Genomic DNA, 20,147 nt, shown 5'->3' on the forward strand with positions numbered 1-20,147 from the left:
CAGCGCTCAGGAAGTTGAGGGGCCCGCACAGGAAGGCAGCAGCGGGACTTTCCTGTCGTTGCCTCCCAGCCTGCCTTCCTGTCTTCGGCCCAGGGTCCCTCATGCCAGGTAGGAGCTGGTGGGGGCCCCGCGACTCTGGCCAGGCACTGGGGGGCGAGGGGACGCATGGTAGCTGGGGACGGCAGGGCTGGTGGAGGGTCCTGGGGTCCCTCAGCCCTTCTCTGGGTCTTGGTTCTGAGCCCCTGAACAGGAACCCCGGATCCCAGCCATGCACCGGGACCAGCCCTGCGCATGCGTCATGGGCTGCCTCCTCCGGGGACCGCAGTTCCCAGCCCCTACCTAGGATCCTGGGCCGGAGCAGAGGGCCAGGGACTCTTTCTTTCTCACTTTCACTATTACTAGAAATAATAATCATGTTTCTTGCTGGGGATGGTGGTGGAGACCTGTACTCCCAGCTACTTAGGAGGCTGAGGCAGGAGGATCAAAATTTCAAGCCCAGCCTGGGCAATTTACTAATTTACTGAGATCCATACTCAGAGTTAAAGCGCTGGGGGCGTGGCCCAGTGGCGCAGCCCCTGGGTCCTCCGGGGCCCCCTCCCCACCCTCCTTCCTGTCTGGGTTAACAGGCGTTTCCTGAACCCTGGCCGAGGGTTACACGAAGTCACTCGGATTAGCCGCAGTGACACTTGGATCCTGGGATGTGCGCAGGCAGCCACCTCTGCGAGGGAGGGGAGTCGCCCCCTGCACGGCTGCAGAAGTGGGTCCCGAGGGTCCTTGGGATGCTGGAAATTGGTGGGGCTGGGATTTGAACCAGAGTCTGAGGTCTTTCCCCACCACCAGCAGGGTGCTCATATTCCAGGTTTGCTAAAACATCAGTCCTGTGTGTCAAGCTGGGGGGGGGTGCACTTGCCATCCCAGCACTCAGGAGGCTGAGGCCGGAGGATCGCTGTGAGTTCGAGCCCAGTTTGGGCTACATAGTGAGTTCAAAGCCAGCCTGAACTACACAGAGAGACTCTGTCTCAAAAAACCAAAAAAATACTGTGTCCCACCCCAACCCAGTGTGTGCTGGGTGTTTCGGAACATGGTTTTAAAATTTTGTTTTGCTATACTGGGGACTGAACTCAGGACCTCGCCCTAGCTGTATTTATTTTTTATTTTGAGACAGGCTCTCCGTAAGTTGCCCAGGCCACACATCACACAGCCCCAGCCTCAGACGGGCCAGCGGTGACAGCCACTCCCACCCCTGTCCCTCTAAACCCCCATAGACACAAGCCAGCACCAACCTTTTCCGTTCCTGGTCGGGGAAATTGGTGGATCTGTGATCAACTGCTCATTCCTGCCTTGGGTGGGATGGGCTGGCTGCCAGGGAGACGTGGAGGTGTCAGGCGGACTGGAGCTGTGGTCAGCTGGTGATGTCTGCCCTGGCACTGTCAATAACATGGGGACCAGGGTGCCTCACTTTTCCTGCACACTCAGCCCCTCCTGCGTGTCCTCATCTCTGTCTCTGCTCTCTGGGTCCCAGCAGGTTGCATTCATGGTGCCCCCGAGTGAGGAGACGCCCCTGATCTCTCAGCGCTCCTGCAGCCTCTCATCCTCAGAGGCCGGGGCCCTGCATGTGCTGCTGCCTCCTCGGGGGCCTGGCCCCACCCAGCGCCTGTCCTTCTCCTATGGGGACCACTTAGCTGAGGAGCTGTGTGTGCGAGCTGCCAAGGCCAGTGGTCAGTAGATCCCTAAGGACTGAGCCAGAGGGAAAGACAGAACTGTGGGGGGACTAGTTTGGGAGTGGGGATTGCAGCTGGGGTTTTGAGGGATGTGTAGGAGTTTGCTCAGGAGGAGGGTGAGAAGTTGAGGCCTAGGAGTACATATTGTGGTCCAGGAGGGAGCTGATGGGCATCTCGGTAGGCATCCTGCCTGTGTACCACTCTCTCTTCGCACTGGCCTCGGAGGACCTGTCTTGCTGGTTCCCCCCAAGCCACATCTTCTCCGTGGAGGACTTGGGCACGCAAATCTTGGTCTACAGGCTCCGGTAGGAAGTACCCCGCCTCCAGGGGTCACCCCACATTCTCATGCCCCCGCACCTCGACAGCATTCTCAATGCCCATTACACAGATGGGATGCTGAGGCCAGAGTGGGTGGGTCACCTTCCACAGGTCATACAGCAAGCCGTGGCAGCGCCTGCCACCCCAGGTGCCACCCTCACCCCGGGGCCCCCTGCCCCAGGTTTTACTTCCCCAGCTGGTTTGGGCTGGAGAAATGTCACCGCTTCGGGCTCCGAAAGGACCTGGCCAGCGCCATTGTTGACCTGCCTGTCCTGGAACACCTCTTCTTCCAGGTGAGGGTCCACGGGGCAACATCGGGGCTCACAGTTGGGCGGGGCTCTGGGTGACCCTCCCCGTGGCCTCTCCCATCCCAGCACCGCAGCGACCTGGTGAGCGGGCGCCTCGCTGTGGGCCTCGGGCTCAAGGAGCAGGGCGAATGCCTCAGCCTGGCCGTCCTGGACCTGGCCCGGATGGCCCGTGAGCAGGGCCGGACGCCACAGGAGGTGCTGCGCACTGTCAGGTGGGGCCCGAGCGGGTCTGCCCTGTGGGCGCCACGACGCGTAACCCAGGCCCCCCGACGCGCAGGGCCCCGCGCACCCCCCCCCCACAGTGCGCGGCATCCCTCTCGCGCTGTCCCCGGCCCTTGCCCCGCGTGCCCATCCCTGCGAAAGCCACGGCCCCCTGATCCACACCCTGACCTGAGGCCGGGTCCACCGCAGCTACAAGTCCTGCCTACCCCGCGGCCTGCGCGACCTCATCCAGGGCCTGAGCTTCCTGACGCGCAAGCGCATCCGCAGGACGGTGCGCCGCGCCCTGCACCGCGTGGCCGCCTGCCAGGCCGACCGGCACTCACTCATGGCCAAGTACATCTTGGACCTGGAGCGGCTGGACCCAGCCCAGGCCACGGAGACCTTCTGCGTGGGGCTCCCGTGGACAGCGAGCGGCCAGGACGCACGCGGGCTGCTCCAAGTGGCCGGGGGCAGCGGCATAGCCTGGAGCCCCAGGGAGCACGAGGTACGCAGGCGTGGGGCAGGGCCCCGAGGGAGCACGACGAGAAGTGGGTGTGGCTGGGAAGGGGTGCGGCCAAACGTGGAGGGAGCAGCAAAATGGGCGGTGCTTAACGTAGGGTGTGGCTCGATGAAGGAGGAGACTGAGGGGACGGGGTTCAAAGGCGGTGCCGGGAGTGGAAATGGGAGGGGCTTAGAAGGGGAGGGAACAATGGTGGAGGTGCTTGAGGGGGCGTGGTCTAGTGGAGAGGGAGTGGCAAACAGGGCGATGTTCAGGGCGGGGCAGGAGGAAGGGGCGTGACTGGGAAGGGGAGGGGCTATGCGGTGGGCGGGGCTAAGAGGAGAGGGCGGGGCTCCAAGGGGTTGGGACCCCAAGGCGGGGTTCTGTAGGGGAGGTGGGAAGAGTGGGCCTGTCTGGGGCATGGGAGGTGGGCCTGGCAGAGGTGGTCCAGAGAGTGGGTGTGTTTGGTGTGTCCAGGGGAGGAAGTGGGCGTACTGGAGCGTGGCCTGTCAGGCGTGAGGGAGGAGTGGGCGGGTCTGGGGCGTGGCCCGTTAGGGTGGGGGGGATGGGTGGGCCCAGGGCGTGGCCTGGGAGGGTGGGGAGGAGTGAGGGGGCGTGGCCCGGCTGCTGGGCGTGGCCAGGGCGAGTAGCGGCCCCCCCCCCCCAGCCCTTCCAGCAGTTCTGCGACTTCCCCGAGATTGTGGACGTCAGCGTCAAGCAGGCCCCACGCGCGGGCCCGGCCGGCGAGCACCGCCTGGTCACCGTCACGCGCGCCGACAACCAGATCCTGGTGGGTGCGGGACCCCCGCCCGGGTGGGGAGGGCCGCCCCGCGCACGCTGACCGCGTCCCCGCAGGAGGCCGAGTTCCCAGCGCTGCCCGCCGCGCTGTCCTTCGTGGCGCTCGTGGACGGCTACTTCCGCCTGACGTGCGACCCGCGACACTTCTTCTGCAAGGAGGTGGCGCCCCCGCGGCTGCTGGAGGAGGTGGCTGAGCACTGCCACGGCCCCATCACGTAAGGACAGAGCCTAGGCCGTGGGTCAGGCGCTCAGATCGCAGCCGGGACTGGGGAGGCTGAGGCAGGCGGAGACCGGGGGAGAGGGGCCGAGGTCGCCGGGGCTGGGTCCCAGGCTGCAGAGGGACCGGAATTCAGACCGAGGCCCGGCCCTGCCTGTCTGCCTCCACCTCCCTCCCTGTCTCTGCTCTCCCTTCCCTCCCGCCCTCCCTGCAGCCTGGACTTCGCCATCCACAAGTTGAAGGCCCGGGGCTCAGTCCCGGGCACCTACGTGCTCCGCCGCAGCCCTCAGGACTTTGACAGCTTTCTGCTCACGGCCTGTGTCCAAGTTGGTTCCCCTCTGGGGTCAGGGGGCCGGGGGGGAGGGGGCTTCCTGGAGTGCGTGCTGCTCCAGTGGTGTCACAGGCCTGGAATCGTGGCTACTTAGGAGGCTGAGGCAGGAAGATCTCAAATTCAATCCCAAGCCGCCACTTAGGGGCCCCTCCCTTGCAGACACCCATGGGCCCCGACTACAAGGGCTGCCTCATCCGCCGGGACCCCACTGGGAGCTTCTGCCTGGTTGGCCTCAGCCAGCCGCACGGCAGCCTCAGGGAGCTCCTGTCCGCCTGCCGCGAGGGCGGGCTGCACGTGGACGGCGCGGCCCTGAGCCTCACCACCTGCTGTGCCCCCACGCCCAAAGGTGCAGCCCTGACTTTCCGCGTCTGTGACAGCTCCTGGGTGGTGGCGAGGGACAGACACTGCAGGTCAAGGTGCTTTAGGGGAGAAAAATGTGATTTCCTGATGGGCTTCAGGTACAGCTGGGCCCAGGCGCAGCTGGGAGGATTTCGCTATCGGAAGGGACAGCTCCATGGAGCCTACAGTTCAGGGTCAACTTCTGGGGTCCCCAAACTAAGCCGGGGAGCACATAGGCTCTCGGGGACCCTTCGCCTCTGACCTCCGCACTCTGTGCCCCAGAGAAGTCCAACCTGATCGTGGTGCGGAGAGGCTGCGGCCCGGCCACCACGGCGCACGCGCAGCTCCCAGTGCTGAGCCAGCTGACCTTCCACAAGATCCCTCCGCCGAGCCTGCAGCGGGTACGGCCGGGCGCGGGCCTGCCCAGGACTTCTGTGGCCTCTGTTTCCCCGCCTGTGAGCCGGAGCCCTCACCGGCTGTCCTGCTGTCCCCGCCCTGGCAGCACGAGAACCTGGGCCATGGCTCCTTCACCAAGATTTACCGAGGCTGTCGCCACGAGTGCGTGGACGGGGAGGCCCTGGAGACCGAGGTGCTGCTGAAGGTGCTGGACGTGGAGCACAGGAGCTTTGTGGAGGTTAGGGCGGAGCCCGGTGTGGGGGCAGGGACTGTGCTTCCGGCTCCCCAGGAGGCCGAGGCGGGAGGGTCCCAAGTTACAGCCCAGCCTTGGCCACTTAGACCTGGTCTCAAAATAAAAGAAATATAATGGGTAGGGATGCAGCTCAATGAAAAGGGCCTGGGCTCAATCCCCAGGACCTCAGAAGAAACAGACCCATCTGTGAGGGACACAGGCTGAGGGCTGTGTGACCTCTTGGGATGCACACATCTTCCTCCTGCCAGTCCTTCCTGGAAGCAGCCAGTTTGATGAGCCAGGTGTCCTACCCGCATCTCGTGTTGCTGCATGGCGTGTGCATGGCTGGAGACAGTGAGATCCCCGGACCCCACCCCTACCTCCCCCGAGCTCTGGCTGCCCCTTCTACCTCCCAATGGCTGTGTCCATCCCTAGGGGTGGCTTCCTCTGTGGGATGGGTAAGGAAGGGTGGGCTCTGTAGCATCCATAGGAGTTTGATAGGGGGTGAAAGGAGGTCATTTTGGATGAAGAAACAGCGTATGTACCGGCTCCGAAGTGTGAGAGCACTGGAAGGGGATAACTGGTCATCAGTGGATGTCAGGGGGAGGAGTGAGGGAAGGCTGAGCAGGGGAAAGGTGTTCCCCCAAAGAGGGCACATTGGAATTGGGGCTTTGATATTTGAGTAGGAGTCCAGCAAGATGAGAAACACCCTGAGGAAAGACCAGCAGGCTAGAACATGTGTTGCACATCCCGGGCCACACCAGGCAGTTCCAAAGTCTTCCCCAGAGGGGGAGCACTGGGTCGGGGACTTGGAAAGGGGGCAGCATCAGCCACACCTCGTGCCCACCTGTGTGTGAGTTCCTCTGCATCTTGGCATGGGCCACACAACCGCTCTGAGCCGTGGTCTCATCGCTTTGCTCTCAGTTGTTTAATGTGGGTGAGACACAAGGTGCCCTCACCCACCTGGGGACAGGGAGGGCACAGGGAGGGGCAGTCACTGCGGGACCTGAGATGGCCCTCCCACCCCCTTGCATGCCAGGCATCATAGTGCAGGAGCTCGTAGCCCTAGGCGCCATTGACACCTACCTGCTCAAGCGCGGCCACCTGGTGCCCGCCAGCTGGAAGCTGCAGGTGACTAAGCAGCTGGCCTGCGCCCTCAACTATTTGGTGAGTGCTCCTCTGCCTGGGTATAGGGGGAATGGAGTGTGGGCTCTGTAGCATGGCTAGGAGTTTGGTAAGGAAGAAGGGGAGGGAATTTTAGAATGAAGGAGCCAGAATGTGCCAGCACTGGAAGCAGGCAACTGGTCATCCATGGATGTCAGGGGAGGAGTGAGTGAGGCCTGGGCAAGGGGGCAAGGCTTCCCCAAAGAGGGCACATTGGAGTTGGGGCTTTGACATTTGTGTAGGAGTTGAGCAAGAGGCGCAGTGGACGGTCTGTCAGACAGAGGCACAGCCGAGGCAGGGGCCACAGGCTGCAGAGTGTGTTGCACAGCCTAAGCCTGGCGGGCAGCTCGGTTGGCAGGAGCCCAGGATGGGGCTCATGAGAAGTGTGAGTGGGACCCTCGAATGCAAGGCTCAGAAGCTTCGATTCCTGGAGGTCGTGGGGAGCTGTAGAGGGGAGGGCTGCCCCTGAGAAGGGAAAGGACAAGGCCAGGTGAGCACAGGTGAGCCAGGATGCCAGGGAAGGGCTGAAGTACTCCTGGGCAGTACCAGGTGGACTTTGAGGGGGGTGTAGGAGTCTGTTAGACATCAGCTCTTCCACCAAATCCTCCTCGGCACTTCCCTGTAGGAGGACAAAGGCCTCCCTCATGGCAACGTCTCAGCTCGGAAGGTGCTGCTGGCCCGGGAGGGTGCTGATGGGAGCCCGCCGTTTATCAAGCTCAGCGACCCTGGCGTCAGCCCCACTGTGCTGAGCCTGGAGAGTGAGTGTCGGGGGGCTTTGCAGGGTGTATAGGAGTTCGGCAGAGTATCCGTTCATCAAACCCTGGCTGCCATGGCCACGCCGAGCCACTGGGAGGACAGAGGCCTCTGTCGTGCCCCTGACCCGTTCCTGCCCCTCAGTGCTGACCGACAGGATCCCCTGGGTGGCCCCCGAGTGTCTGGACGAGGCCCGGATGCTTGGCCTGGAGGCGGACAAGTGGGGCTTTGGAGCCACGGTCTGGGAGGTCTTCAGCGGGGCCCCCATGCCCACCCGCGCGCTGGAGCCCGCCGAGGTCAGAGGGGCCCCGCGTGGGCTTCGAGTGCCCAGTCCAGCGGGGCGGCGGGGCGGGGCTCCCGAGGGCGGCGGTGACCGCGCTGTCTCCGCGCCTCAGAAACTCAGGTTCTACGAGGAGCGGCGGCAGCTGCCCGCGCCCCGGTGGGCGGAGCTGGCCGCACTGATCCGCCAGTGCATGGACTACGAGCCGGGCCGCAGGCCGAGCTTCCGCGCGGTCATCCGGGACCTCAACAGCCTCAGCACCTCAGGTGGCGGGGGCGTGGCCGGGGTGGGGGCGTGGCCAGGGTCTCCGCTATCTGGGGTCCTTCATCCTAGCTCTGAGAACCGAACCCGGGGTCTCCATACCGAGCAACACCTCCAGTCTGGGAAAGATTTTATTTTCTCGTCCTCCTCCTCCTCCTCCCCTCCCCTCCCCCTCCCCTTCCCTCCCCCCGTTTCTTCTTTTTCAAGACAGGATCTTACCAAGTAGTCCGGGCTGGCCTCGAACCCAACCCCTGGCTTGGGTTCCCGGTGGGTCCCCTGCAGATAAGAGGGAGGGCGGGGCTCGCTGAGCTAGCTGCCCACGCATGGGACAGCAGCCACCTAGCCCCTCACACCCACAGCTCAGCCACAGGACCACAGTCACTGTGTTCCCCATGTCTGCAGCCCTGTACAATTGCACAGGGTGTGCACTGCTCAAGGAGGCTGCTTTGCCTTCTTCCTGGCCCACCAGGCGCCCTCTGCTCACACGGCCTGACTGTCACGCACAGAGGAAAGTGCGCAGCCGAGGTCACATAGCAGGTCGGCTCCGGACCAGGGCCGGGACCGACCGTGCTGCCCGCCTGTGCCGCAGATTACGAGCTTCTCTCCGACCCCACGCCCGGCGCCCTGGCGCCCCGGGACGGGCCCTGGAGCGGCGCCCAGCAATACGCGGGCCAGGACCCCACGATCTTCGAGGAGCGGCACCTCAAGTACATCTCGCAGTTGGGCAAGGTGAGGCCGCTGGGCGCCGGGCTGGTTGGGTTCGGCTGGGCAGCACGGACTCGCGGCCGCCTCCGTCCCCAGGGCAACTTCGGCAGCGTGGAGCTGTGCCGCTACGACCCGCTGGGGGACAACACGGGCGCCCTGGTGGCCGTGAAGCAGCTGCAGCACAGCGGGCCGGACCAGCAGAGGGACTTCCAGCGGGAGGTGCAGATCCTCAAGGCGCTGCAAAGCGAGTTCATCGTCAAGTACCGTGGCGTCAGCTATGGCCCCGGTGAGCCCCGATCCCCGGGGGGCCCTGTCCCGGGGGGCTGGGACACCTGCCCGGCACGGGTTCAATCCTGGCTGGGCAACTCTTCGGATTTTTCAGACAGGGTCTTGCTATGTAGCTCAGGCTGGCCTTGAACTCGAGGAGATCCTCCTGCCTCAGCCTCCTGAGCGGTGGGATGACAGGCGTGCCCCACCATGCCTGGCTGTTTTACGGGGGTGAGGGGGTGGCTTTTCAGACAAGGTCTCGCCATGTAGTCTAGGCTGCCTCGAACTCACTAGCCCTGGCCACCTGTCTGGCCCAGAGCTGGAGGACATTCTCCTGCCTCAGCCTGGGCGTGCAGGGCCTCTGCGCGGCTCCGGGGAGGGGAGGGGAGGGGAGGGTCGGGTCGGGTCGGGTCGGGTCGGGTCCCGCCCCCTGAGCCCTGGCTGCGGCCCCGCAGGCCGGCAGAGCCTGCGCCTGGTGATGGAGTACCTACCTTGCGGCTGCCTGCGCGACTTCCTGCGGCGCCACCGCCCGCGCCTGGACGCGGGCCGCCTGCTGCTCTTCGCCACGCAGATCTGCAAGGTGAGCGGGCGTGGTGGGCGCAGAGGACGGAGGACGGGCAGGCGGATCCGCAGGTCCGGAGCGCCCCCTGAGTGCGTGTCGCCCGCCCGCCCCCCAGGGCATGGAGTACCTGGGCGCCTGTCGCTGTGTGCACCGGGACCTGGCCGCGCGCAACATCCTGGTGGAGAGCGAGACGCACGTCAAGATCGCCGACTTCGGGCTTGCCAAGCTGCTGCCGCTCGACAAGGACTACTACGTGGTGCGCGAGCCGGGCCAGAGCCCCATCTTCTGGTGCGCGCCCGCCCTGCCTGCCCCGTCCACAGCGCCCGGCCCCGCCCCCAGCACCCGGCCCCGCCCCGTCGGCCCCGCCCCGTCGGCCTCCTTTCAGCTCTGGCCCCTTACTCCATCTTCCGCTCCACTGCCCAGGCCTCGCCACGCCCACGGGTGCCCCCGCCCACCGCTGGACACGCCCCCTCCTGTTGTCCGACCCCGCCTCATTTTAGTCCTTCCCTTAGCCCTGCCTATTCTCCCTCCTGGGTTAGCCACTCCTCCCCATTGTCCCCACCCCGCCCCTAGGCCTAGCCACACCCACACCTAGGACTTGCCCCACCCCTTCACCTCCCTGATACCGCTCCACCCACTTGGAGGCCCTGCCCCGCCTTGCCATGTCTCCACCCACTACTCACCACTGGCCTCACCTCTAGCCGGCTCCGCCTCTGGCCTGGGTCCAGTTTCCATCTGCCCTGCTGGAACTCCTCATCCTCACTGCTTGCTCAACCCCTCCTCCCTGTGCCCCCCCTCCCCCCCGCCGGCCCAGCCCTAGTCCCGCCTCTAACCGCAGTTCTGTCCCTAGCCATAGCCCCACCCCTAGCCATAGCCCCACCCCTAGCCCCACCCCTCACTGCCCTGGCCCCTTAGCCCCGCCCTTCCTCCAGCTCTGCCCCTCCCTTCACTCAGCTCCACCACTCCTCTTTCAGCTTTAGCCCCGCCCTCAGCCCTGCTGGTCCTCCCCATTGCCCCCGCCAGCCCCTCCTCCCTCTAGTCATAGTCCCGCCCAACACACCACACTTTCCCCGCCCCCTTTCATAGTCCTGCCCCCAATTCCGGCCCCGCCCACCCTAACCCGAACCCTGGCCCCGCCCACTTTCTACCCCTATGGGCTGGCTCCGCCTCCTCCCACAGCTGGGGCGGGAAACTGAGGCCGGGTCGGTGACTCCCTCCCCCCCATCGCAGGTTCGCGCCCGAGTCCCTGGCGGACAACGTCTTCTCGCGCCAGTCGGACGTGTGGAGTTTTGGCGTGGTGCTGTACGAGCTCTTCACCTTCGGGGACCCGGGCTGCAGCCCCTCAGCCGTGAGTGCCCAGTACCCTCGCGGACCGGCCCCCAGCGCGACGCTGTCCCTGCTGTCCCCCCGCTGTCCCCGCGCTGTCCCCCGTGAGGTTCCCACGCTGTCCCCGCGTCCCCCCAGGAGTTCCTGCGCATGATGGGCTGTGAGCGGGACGCCCCTGCCCTGTGCCGCCTGCTGGAGCTGCTGGCCGAGGGTCGCAGGCTGCCCGCACCTGCTGCCTGCCCCGCGGAGGTGAGAGTGCCTGCCTCAGTTTCCCTGTCTGCAAGTGCCCGGGCCTAGACCCCCTCCCCTTGTCTTTGTTGACAGCTGGGTGGGAGCATGTGACAAAGGGGGTCCTGCCCTCCCGCCCTGTGTGTGTGTGGGGTCCCAAATGCGTTCAAGACTCACCGACAGGATTTTATTGGGTGAGGCTCAGAATAATTAGGGCCACTGGGGGATCCATAAATAGGGGCAGTTTTAGGGTTCACACTTGTAACTCTTGAGTCAGTGTCTGGCAGGCCATTGCTCATTCATAAGTTTACACACTCAGGCCGGGCATAGTAGTGCATATCTGTCATCCCAACATTCATGAGGCTGAGGCAGAAGGATCCCCAGGAGTTCGAGGCCAGCCTGGACTATAGGGAGACCCTGTCTCAAAAAACCAAAAGAAATAGAGTCCTTCACTGAGGCCTCTACTGTTACTGAGTGCCAGCTGTGTGCCAGACCCTGTCCTGGGTGTGGGGACCCAGCCACTCCACCTCCCAGTAACCCGTAGAAGCTAAGAAAGCACTGGAAACACTCATGTGTGAGAAGTGAGCCAGGCAGGAGCTCGCTCTCATCCAGCTACTTGGGAGGCCGAGGCAGGAGGATTGCAAGTTCCCAAGTTCCCAACAGCCAGGGCAACTTAGCGAAACTGTCTTAAATAAAAAAATAAGAAGAGCTGGGGCATGCTAACAACAACAAACCTTGAAAAACATGAAGGGGGGAATGACGGGGTGCAGTCGGGGGCCGGGTGGGCTGCAGGAGGAAGAGGAGTCCACGCGCAGATAGAGCTGGGGCAGGGGCAGTAGCAGAGTCCTAGGGAGCCATGGGGGCTGCCAAAGCCAGTGGGCTGGACTGGACTGCTCAGGCCTGACCTCCTGTCTCCTGCCCCAGGTCCAAGAGCTCATAAGCCAGTGCTGGGCGCCCAGCCCGCAGGACCGGCCGACCTTTAGCACCCTGGGCCCCCAGCTGGAGGCGCTGTGGAGCGGAAGCCGGGGGTAGTGGGCAGATGTGACCTGGGGCTCTCTGGCCTGCTTTCTGGGTATGGTCTCTTCATTGTCTCTGGCCCCAGAAGTGTGACCTTGGGCCTCACAAAGACCCCCGTGGGACAGTGACCTCACCACAAACCTGGAAGACTCCTATTCATCCCTCAAAGCATGAGCTGTTGTGTCCTTGCAGTTTTCCCTTGTGTGCCCCATCCCTGCTGTGCCCCCACCCAACCCCGACCCTAGGGGTGGGGCAGTTTGTGTCCAGGTCTGTCCCCCCCAATGTGGGGACTCGTTGGGGGCTGGGCTGAGGCCTGAGTGTGAGTGGGCACAGAGTGGGCTCAGAGTGTGTTTGTTGAGTGAATAAAAGTGCAACGCCAGTGGTGCTTTGTGGCTGGACTTGGGCTGCAGTGGCTGGGAGGAATAGGTTGGATTGTGGTGGGAACATCCGGGGGCGCTGTGAGGTCCCCAGGGCAGCTGGGGGAGGAGGCGCAGCTGGCGAGGCCTTGGCCGGGCACTGGAGGCCGGAGCTCCTGTCCCCCAGTCCAGCTGCGGCCTTGGCTGCACCCCAGGCAGCACTGATCACAAGCCTTGGCCGGGTGGATGGAACAGGGTGCTCTGGGGGGGGTCACAGGGCAAGGCTGCGGGAGGAGGCTGGGGACAGACAGATGGAGATGAAGCCTTGCTCTGCTCTGAGCCCAGAAAGGACCCAACAGGCTCTCTGGTCTTAGCCTCAGTTTCTCTCTTTGGGAAAAAGGAGCCATGAGGATGGATGCACACAGAGGGGATGAATCCGCCTCATTCAGAACCTCCAGCCCCTGCCCAGCCTGGGAAGCCCTGAGTCGGGAGCTGGGGGGGGCACACTGTCAGCCCTGGGGTCGGGGCTCGGACCCCCTGGCTCAGCTCAGGGCCATGACTGTAGGAAGGTCTGGGCTCCCTCTCTGAGCCTCCGTCTGCTTGTTGGTACAGTAACAGGCACAACGCCATTAGGACCCTTCTCACCACATAGGAGCTGCAGGCCGGGCCTTGTGCATGGTGGAGCTGCACCCAGCCCCTCGTTATTTTGGGGGGCATGGTTTTGCTCAGCTGCTTTGCAAAGGCTGGGGTCCTACTTGAGATCCTCCTGCCTCAGCCTGTGGAGTAGACGGGACTACAGATTGTGTGCCATTGCATCTGGCTGCCACCCATTTATGTATTTATTTTGGCTTCTTGAGACAGGGTCTTGTGACGCAGTTTCAGCTGGCCTTGAGCTCACTATGTAGCCCAGGCTGGTCTCGAATTTGTGTCGATTCTCCTGCCTCAACCTCCTGAGTAGCTGTTCTCACCTCTCTAAAATGGTTGTGGGGAGTGGGGATGACATGGGGGAATAAATGTAACTCCTAACCTGCTAGATGTCAGATACGCTGAGCTCATAGTTCCCAAAATTGAAGAATGAATTCTAAGAAACAACGGAGGTTAAGAGTGGGAACATTTCATTGAGAGAGAGAGACAGAGAGCTCCTGAGAGACAGGAGGGGACCCGGAAGTGGGTTGTTGCGGACCCCACTTCACGCTGGAAGTTTTATAGAGCAAAGTCACGAGGAGAGTACAATGTGGGACGAAACTACGATCAACCAATAAGACTGTAAATATAGCTGCTTAGGTAATTTTTTTTGTTTGCAACATATCCCTTGGTTTTATTTTAACTTAACCCTGGGAATACTTTACAAAAATCCACATGCAGAAGTAAACAAGGCGATACAGCCTGACTAAATGAATATCGCTTAGGTAATACCGATCCAAGGGGGAAGCAGGGTCTTTTTAGGAAGAGACGGACAGTGCCCGCCTCACCACCTGATGACTCCGCCCATCTAGACTGCTGGACCAAGCGGTGGCGATTTTACCCTAGTCGTCAAAGGACTGCTCTCCCTCAGGGAGGCACGCAGGCCCGGTCACTGCTTCTATATCTCGAGGCCTGGCCTTCAACGAATGCACCTCCAGCCAGGTTGTGCTGCTTTCATCTTCGGCACTGACTCCTCGAGGGCCCAGCCCTGTCTGGCTGCCTAACGCGGCTGCCTAATATTTCCACCTAGCTCGGCTGTCTACAGCGGGAGACCCCTTGCGCAGTGCTCCGCAGGGCAGCTGCATGCCAAGCCACAGCCCAGAGAGGCTCCGGCCGAATCCCACCCTTGACCCGGAGGCCACCCCGCGGATCGCAGTGTTCCCGGCCAAGGCCCAGCCGGGCTGGGCTATAAAGGGAGCCCGAACTCGGGCGCGCAGGCCGCCGCTACCATGGAGCTGCGCGCGCTGGTGCTGCTGCTGTTGCTGCTGCTGCTTCCCACGCAGGCGCCGGCCCAGGGGTCCCCGCGCGCTCCCGAGGCGCGCGACCGGCTTTGCGGCCGCCACCTCCTGCGCGCGCTGGTGCGCGTGTGCGGGGGCCCGCGCTGGTCCCGCGAGACAAGCGATCCAGCCACTGGCAGCGACCGTGAGTGGGTGGGCGGCGGGCGCGGGGCTTGGGCGCAGGTGCAATCCTGCGAGTGTGCACGGCGGGATGGTGGGAGGGGCGGGTGGATGGGCGCCTGCACCCCAGGCCCTGGGACCCTTCTTTACTAAAATGTCAACATTTTGATCTCCCCGGTTTGTAAAATTTTGAGACAGGGTTTCACTAAGTCCTTAAATCGCCCAGACTGGGCTTGCATTTGTGAACTTCATGTCTCAGCCTCCCAGAGTGCTGGGATGACAGGCGTGCGACACCATGTCCAGCTTAAAGGGTTTCATTTAAAAATCAAAATTAAGTAGCTGGGCATGGTGGCACACTCCTGTCATCCCAGCACTTGGGAGGCTGAGGCAGGACGATCCCTGAGAGTTCCAGGCTAGCCTGAACTACACAGAGACCCTGTCTCGAAAAACGTGTTTCGGGGGTGTCGACTGGCTGTGTATGTGCACGGGGTGTGGCGGTGTCCTCTGGGATCGCTGTCCCTGCTGAACCCCGCTCTGTCCCCAGGTGAACATCTGCGACAACTTCCCTGGCCGGCGGCTGGTGGGGACACTGCACTGGTCGCTGACCGGCAGCCTCTGTCCCCGAAGGCCACCAACCTCGTGTACCACTGCTGCCTCACCGGCTGCACCCACGAAGACCTGCTGAGCCTCTGTCCCCACTGACCCTGCCCAGGCGGCCTCTGGGGACTTGAGGGACTCCACTCACCGGAGGGTGCGGCGCCCACTACTCCAGGACCCGCAGTTTTGCAGAGATGCCGGACCCCGAGCCCCACCCTGCCTTCCTGCCACTCAGTCCCCTTCCTGCCACTTCCCCGGTTGGAAATAAATATCCGTAAGCAGTGTCTGCTATTTTCTGTAGACAAAGGGACGAACCAAGGGTGGCCCCAGTGTGGGTTTGTCCTCCGGCCATGAGCAGCCCCTCCCAAGAGCCCGATAGCAACTTGAGGGCCATGAGGATACAGAGGCTGGCATGGGGTACACACCTGGCATCCCAGCACTCGGGAGGCTGAGGCAGGAGGATCGCTGTGAGTTCCCAGGAACATGGGCCACCACACACCAGGGCCTGAGTGAGAGTCACATTCACTGACCCTACCCCAGCCGCCGCTCTCCCTGTCTGCTCCTGTTGCCAGGCTGGGGACTGGATGATGTGACCCCTTGGAAGCATTTGACTGTGAGGCCCCTGCATCCACATCCGGGGCTGTGGTCACAACAGTCACCAGCTGGGTGACTTCCAGCAACAGGGATTTACTCTGTCACAGTGCTGGGGACAAGTCTGCAGTCAAAGTGGGGGCTGGGCTGGTTCCCTCCAGCACCATGAAGGTGAAATTGTCCCCAGCCCCTCTCCGGGCTTCCGGTGGCCATGAGAGTCTGCAGGGCTCCCGGCTGGCTGCTGCGCCCCTCCGGCCTCTGCCCCATCCTTGTGTGAGGTCAGTAGGTGCTGGGTGCAGGGCCCAGGCAGCCCGGGACACCCACCCCTCCACCGCACCTGCGATTTCCATCTGCAGAGACCCTCTTTCCCATGAGCTCCTGTCTGAGGTTCCAGGCTGCCATCCTTGGGGGACACCATTCACACCAGCTGAGCAGGAACAGGGGCGTGGGGACTCTGTCAGGGCACTGGGGAGCCACGGAGGGTGTGTGAGCTCCAGTAGGCTGAGCTCAGCCCTGCATACCCACAGCCTCGGTCTTGCCACCCTGACCCCTACCCCAGTCCCCACGGAAGCTGCAAGGCTTCTGAAAGCTTAAAAAAATCATGTTATTTACTTGACAAAGATTCCTTTGCCTATAAAACCAGCACCCCTTCCTTACCTAGTCCCTTCGAGGCCTGGGCCCTGTGACTTCCTGTCCTCTTTACTTCCTCCTATTACCTCACTCCGCCCATGGGCACCGCTACCCCCAAGTGCTGCCAGCTCACCTGGCCCCAGGGCCTTTGCATGTGTCATGCCCTGTGCCTGGATCAGCACCCAGCTGCACCCAACACCATGTCTGTTGCCTCCTGCAGCTCCAGCTACTCAGCCTCCCAGCTGACACCTGTCTCCACCTCTGTCCCATCCCCTGGGCTAATGCTACTCAGAGCTCTTACTGCTGGGGCAGTTTTGGACCAGATCCCTCTCCCCTGACCTCACTGGGGCCTGAACCCAGTGCCTCTGCACTGAGCTCCATCCCCAGGCCTTTTTATTTAGAGAGTCAGGATCTCTCTAAGTTGCCCAGGCTGGACTTGAACTTATGATCCTCCTGCTTCAGCCTCCCTGAGTGCTGGGATCATGGGCGCACAGCACGGTGCCCTGCTCCAGGTTTGTCCTCTGGCTATAAAAGGATGGGAGGGAGGGGAGGACTGGAAGGCTGTGCAGGCACAGCAGGTGAGCCACAAACGCTAGAGGAAGGGCGAGGGACACAGGCCTGCAGGCTGAGGCGGAGGAGAAAGGTGAGGGGTGGCTGCGCGGCTGTCGCGAGGGTGGGTCCCACATCCCACCCAGCTGAGCGCAGCCTCAGCGCTGAGCCTGAAGCCAGGCTTGGTCTCACGCACCACGAGGGCCGGTGGGGGCGGGAGCAGGGCTGCGCGCACTGCCTGCCGGGACCTGTGCAAGCCCCGCCCCCTAAACACTACTCTCTCTGCGGTCTGATCCCCAACCCCCCGGAAATGAGACTCGCAGAAGGATGAACGGAGACCGGCCTTAGTTCAAACTTGTAAGTGGATCTTTTTGTTGTTGCTTTTTTTTTGTTCAGGCTGGCCTCAAAATTGCTATGTAGTCCAGGCTGGTTTCAAACTCCCAATCCTCCTGCCTCAGCCTCCCAAGTGCTGGGACACAGGTAGGTACCTGGCTAAAGGGTTTTAAAAATAAAATGAAGAGCCAAGCATAGTGGCGTAGACTTGTAATCCTAACACACAGGAGGCTGAGGCAGGAGGATTGCTATGAGTTTGAGGCCAGCCTGGGCTACATAGTGAAAGCCTGTCCCAATAAAACAAAAGAAACAAACAAAAAACAAAACAAAGAAGTTAGAAATAAAAGAGATATGTATGCAAAAGCAAGTCACGTTATCACTATTTGCAGATGACATGACTCTCTACATAAAAGAACCCCCAAAATCCACTAGTCTCCTAGAATAACAAAATTCACTAGTGTTGAAGGATACAAAATCAACACACAAAAATCAAGTGTTCCTTTACACCAATAATGAACTCCCTGAAGAAATTAGAAAAAAAATACCATTCACAATAGCACCAAGAAAAATTAAATCCCTAGGAATTAAGCTAACCAAGGAAGAGAAAGACCTCAACAATGAAAACTACAGTGCTCTGAAAAAGGAGATCAAAGAGGACACAGAAATGGAAAGGTGTCCCCTGCTCCCAGACAGGCAGAACCAGTGTGGTCAGATGGGCACACCTCCAAAACGGACACAGATTCAGTGCAGTTCCAATGAAAGCAGCAACAGCATTCCCCACAGAACTAGAGGAGGAAAATCCTAAAATGCACATGGAACCAACACACCTGGAGACCATAATGTTAAGTGAAATAAATCAGACACACAAGCTTAAACACTGCATGGTTTCTCGTCTATGAGAAACCCGAAATATAAATACATCAAAGAGCAAAATACAAGATACTAGGAAACAAGGAGACAGATCTTTCTCAAATGAGAAGGACACAGAGATGGAGAGAGGGGTACAGGACGGGAGAGGAGGGGATGAACAAAGGATTCAGATGTGCTTCATACTTGCCTCGACTCCACAAGGGAATGGAAACATTGTGTACTTTAAATATGTACTAATAAAAAATAAAAACTGAAAAAAATTGATACGGAACCAGAAGAGACCCAGAAGAGCAAAAGCAGTCCTGGGTAACAAAAGTAAGTGGGAGGCATCACAATCCCAGACTTCAAGTTACAGTACAAAGCCACAGTGGTAAAAACAGCATGGCACCGGCACAAACAGACCTGGAGACCAGTGGAATGGAACAGAGGACTAAGAAAGAAGTGCAAGCACCTTCAACTACTTAATCTTTCACAAAGGGGGCTAAAACAAGTGGTAGTTGGAAACCTGGCTATCTGCATGCAGGAGACTGAGTCTAGAGCCATACATCCCACCGTGTATTAACTAGAAGCAACATGGATTAAAGGTCTAAACGTTAAAACAGAAACACTTAACCTGCCAGAAGATAAAATAGGTAAAGCTATTGAAGTCGCAGGTATAGGCAGGGACTTTCTGAACAGAGCCTTGGTTGCACAAGAAGTTGTGCCAAGAATCAACAGATGTGATCATGTCAGAAAGCTTGTACGCAGCGAAAGAAACAACCAAGAGAGCAAACAGACAGCCAACAGAACAGGATAAATTTTTGCTGGATTTTTCAGACAGAGGAGTAATATCTAGAATATACAAAGGACTAAAAAAAATTTAGATGCTTCAAAATAAAAAGACCCAATTAAAAAAAATGGGCAACTGAAATGTATAGACATTTCTCCAAAGCATTACAAATGGCCAATAAATACATGAAAAAATGTTCAACCTCTCTAGGCATTAGAGAAATGTAAATGAAAACAGCAGATTCCATTTTACTCCAGAAAGAATGGCCACCATCAAGAAATCAAGTAGTAACAAATGCTGGTGAGGCTGTGGGGAAAAAGGAACTGTCTTACTTTTTCTCATTGCTGACCCCCCCCCCAAATACTCAACACCCAAAGTTAAAGGAGAAAAGGTTTATTTGGCTCACAGTTTGTAGAGGTTTCAGTTCATAGTCAGCTGGCTCTGAGACAGGGTGGATTGGCAAAGGGGCATCACAGAGGAGAAACAGTTCATGGCAGGTAGAAGGCAGAAAACCAGCAGGCAGCAAGTGACCACACTAGCCCTCTTTCTGTCCATCATATTTTATCCAGAGTACCTGCCTTAGGGTGGGTAGTGCTCACCCAGGGAGGGCCTTCCCATTATCCACACCAGAACGGTGCCAAACCAATCAGTGGACCAACTTAGTAACCACGCACCCAAGATCCAGGCACCTCCGAAAACACCCACCTATGACCACCTGAGGCTTGGGAGACATCTAGACACAGCCATGACAGGAACTCTTGTACCCTGTTGGTGGGAATGTAAACTAGTAAAATCACTGTGGAAATCAGTGTGGAGATTCCACAAAATACCGAAAATAGAAATTCCACTTGACCCAGCTCTTCTAGGTATCTTCCCAAAAGAGTTAAAGACATCATATTGTGGTGATCCATGCCCACCCATATTTTTAGCAGCACAATTCATAAGAGCTATATCTTGGAAATGGCTTATATGTCCATTTACAGATGAATGGAAAGAAAAAGATGAATGGAGAGAATGTATTTATACACAACGGAGTACTACTCTGTCATAAAGAAGGATAAACTTGAGTCATTTATAGGAAAATAGATGCACCTTGAGACCATAATGTTAAGTGAAATAACTCAGACACACAAGTTTAAATATCTTAAATGGATTCTGTTATATAAAAACACCAAAGTATAAATAAAGAGCAAAATAAAAGTTATACATACAGGAACATGGGAAAACATGGCCACAATAGACCCCCAAGACCCCTCCACTCTCCCAAGGCAGATACGAGGGCACTGACAGGAAAGCAAACACAGGCCATGGAGCTCTGTGAGCTGATAAAAGAAGAGATAAGGAGACTTGGTGAATTCAAGGAGGATGTGGCCCAAAACTTACAGATTTATAACACAAAATGACCCATGTGGGTATGAGGGAAACAAATACAAAATTGGAAGACCTGA

At 59.7% G+C, this 20,147-nt stretch overlaps 2 protein-coding genes across 7 annotated transcripts; both read left to right on the plus strand.

Annotated features, from left to right (window-relative positions):
* Positions 1 to 42: 42 nt before the first annotated feature.
* Jak3 (Janus kinase 3) lies at positions 43 to 12,302 on the plus strand. Of its 6 annotated transcripts, none has more exons than XM_013068714.3 (24): positions 43 to 108; positions 1,523 to 1,718; positions 1,903 to 2,026; positions 2,221 to 2,332; positions 2,414 to 2,559; positions 2,759 to 3,053; positions 3,715 to 3,837; positions 3,903 to 4,060; positions 4,277 to 4,388; positions 4,553 to 4,739; positions 5,015 to 5,133; positions 5,235 to 5,366; positions 5,630 to 5,714; positions 6,400 to 6,527; positions 7,150 to 7,282; positions 7,422 to 7,573; positions 7,673 to 7,823; positions 8,408 to 8,547; positions 8,620 to 8,809; positions 9,246 to 9,370; positions 9,468 to 9,640; positions 10,583 to 10,700; positions 10,817 to 10,927; positions 11,831 to 12,302. In XM_013068714.3, the coding sequence occupies exons 2-24, from the start codon at positions 1,535 to 1,537 to the stop codon at positions 11,936 to 11,938; spliced, it is 3,306 nt and encodes a 1,101-aa protein (XP_012924168.1). In that variant the 5' UTR covers positions 43 to 108; positions 1,523 to 1,534; the 3' UTR covers positions 11,939 to 12,302. The 6 variants fall into 6 exon arrangements, 5 of the variants coding, with proteins under 5 accessions (XP_012924168.1, XP_004873384.1, XP_021106832.1 ...); XM_004873327.3 differs by having other exon boundaries at positions 1,526 to 1,718; XR_002391811.2 differs by lacking the exon at positions 43 to 108 and having other exon boundaries at positions 1,285 to 1,718; positions 9,468 to 9,608.
* A 1,495-nt stretch (positions 12,303 to 13,797) lies between these two features.
* On the plus strand, positions 13,798 to 15,241 carry Insl3 (insulin like 3). Its single transcript, XM_004873324.4, has 2 exons — positions 13,798 to 14,385; positions 14,905 to 15,241. The coding sequence occupies exons 1-2, from the start codon at positions 14,193 to 14,195 to the stop codon at positions 15,060 to 15,062; spliced, it is 351 nt and encodes a 116-aa protein (XP_004873381.1). The 5' UTR covers positions 13,798 to 14,192; the 3' UTR covers positions 15,063 to 15,241.
* Positions 15,242 to 20,147: the final 4,906 nt, after the last annotated feature.

Source organism: Heterocephalus glaber, unplaced genomic scaffold (assembly GCF_053883595.1).
Source record: "Heterocephalus glaber isolate CG9 unplaced genomic scaffold, H.glaber_assembly_v1.0 deba00001761, whole genome shotgun sequence".
Lineage (NCBI taxonomy): Eukaryota > Metazoa > Chordata > Mammalia > Rodentia > Bathyergidae > Heterocephalus > Heterocephalus glaber.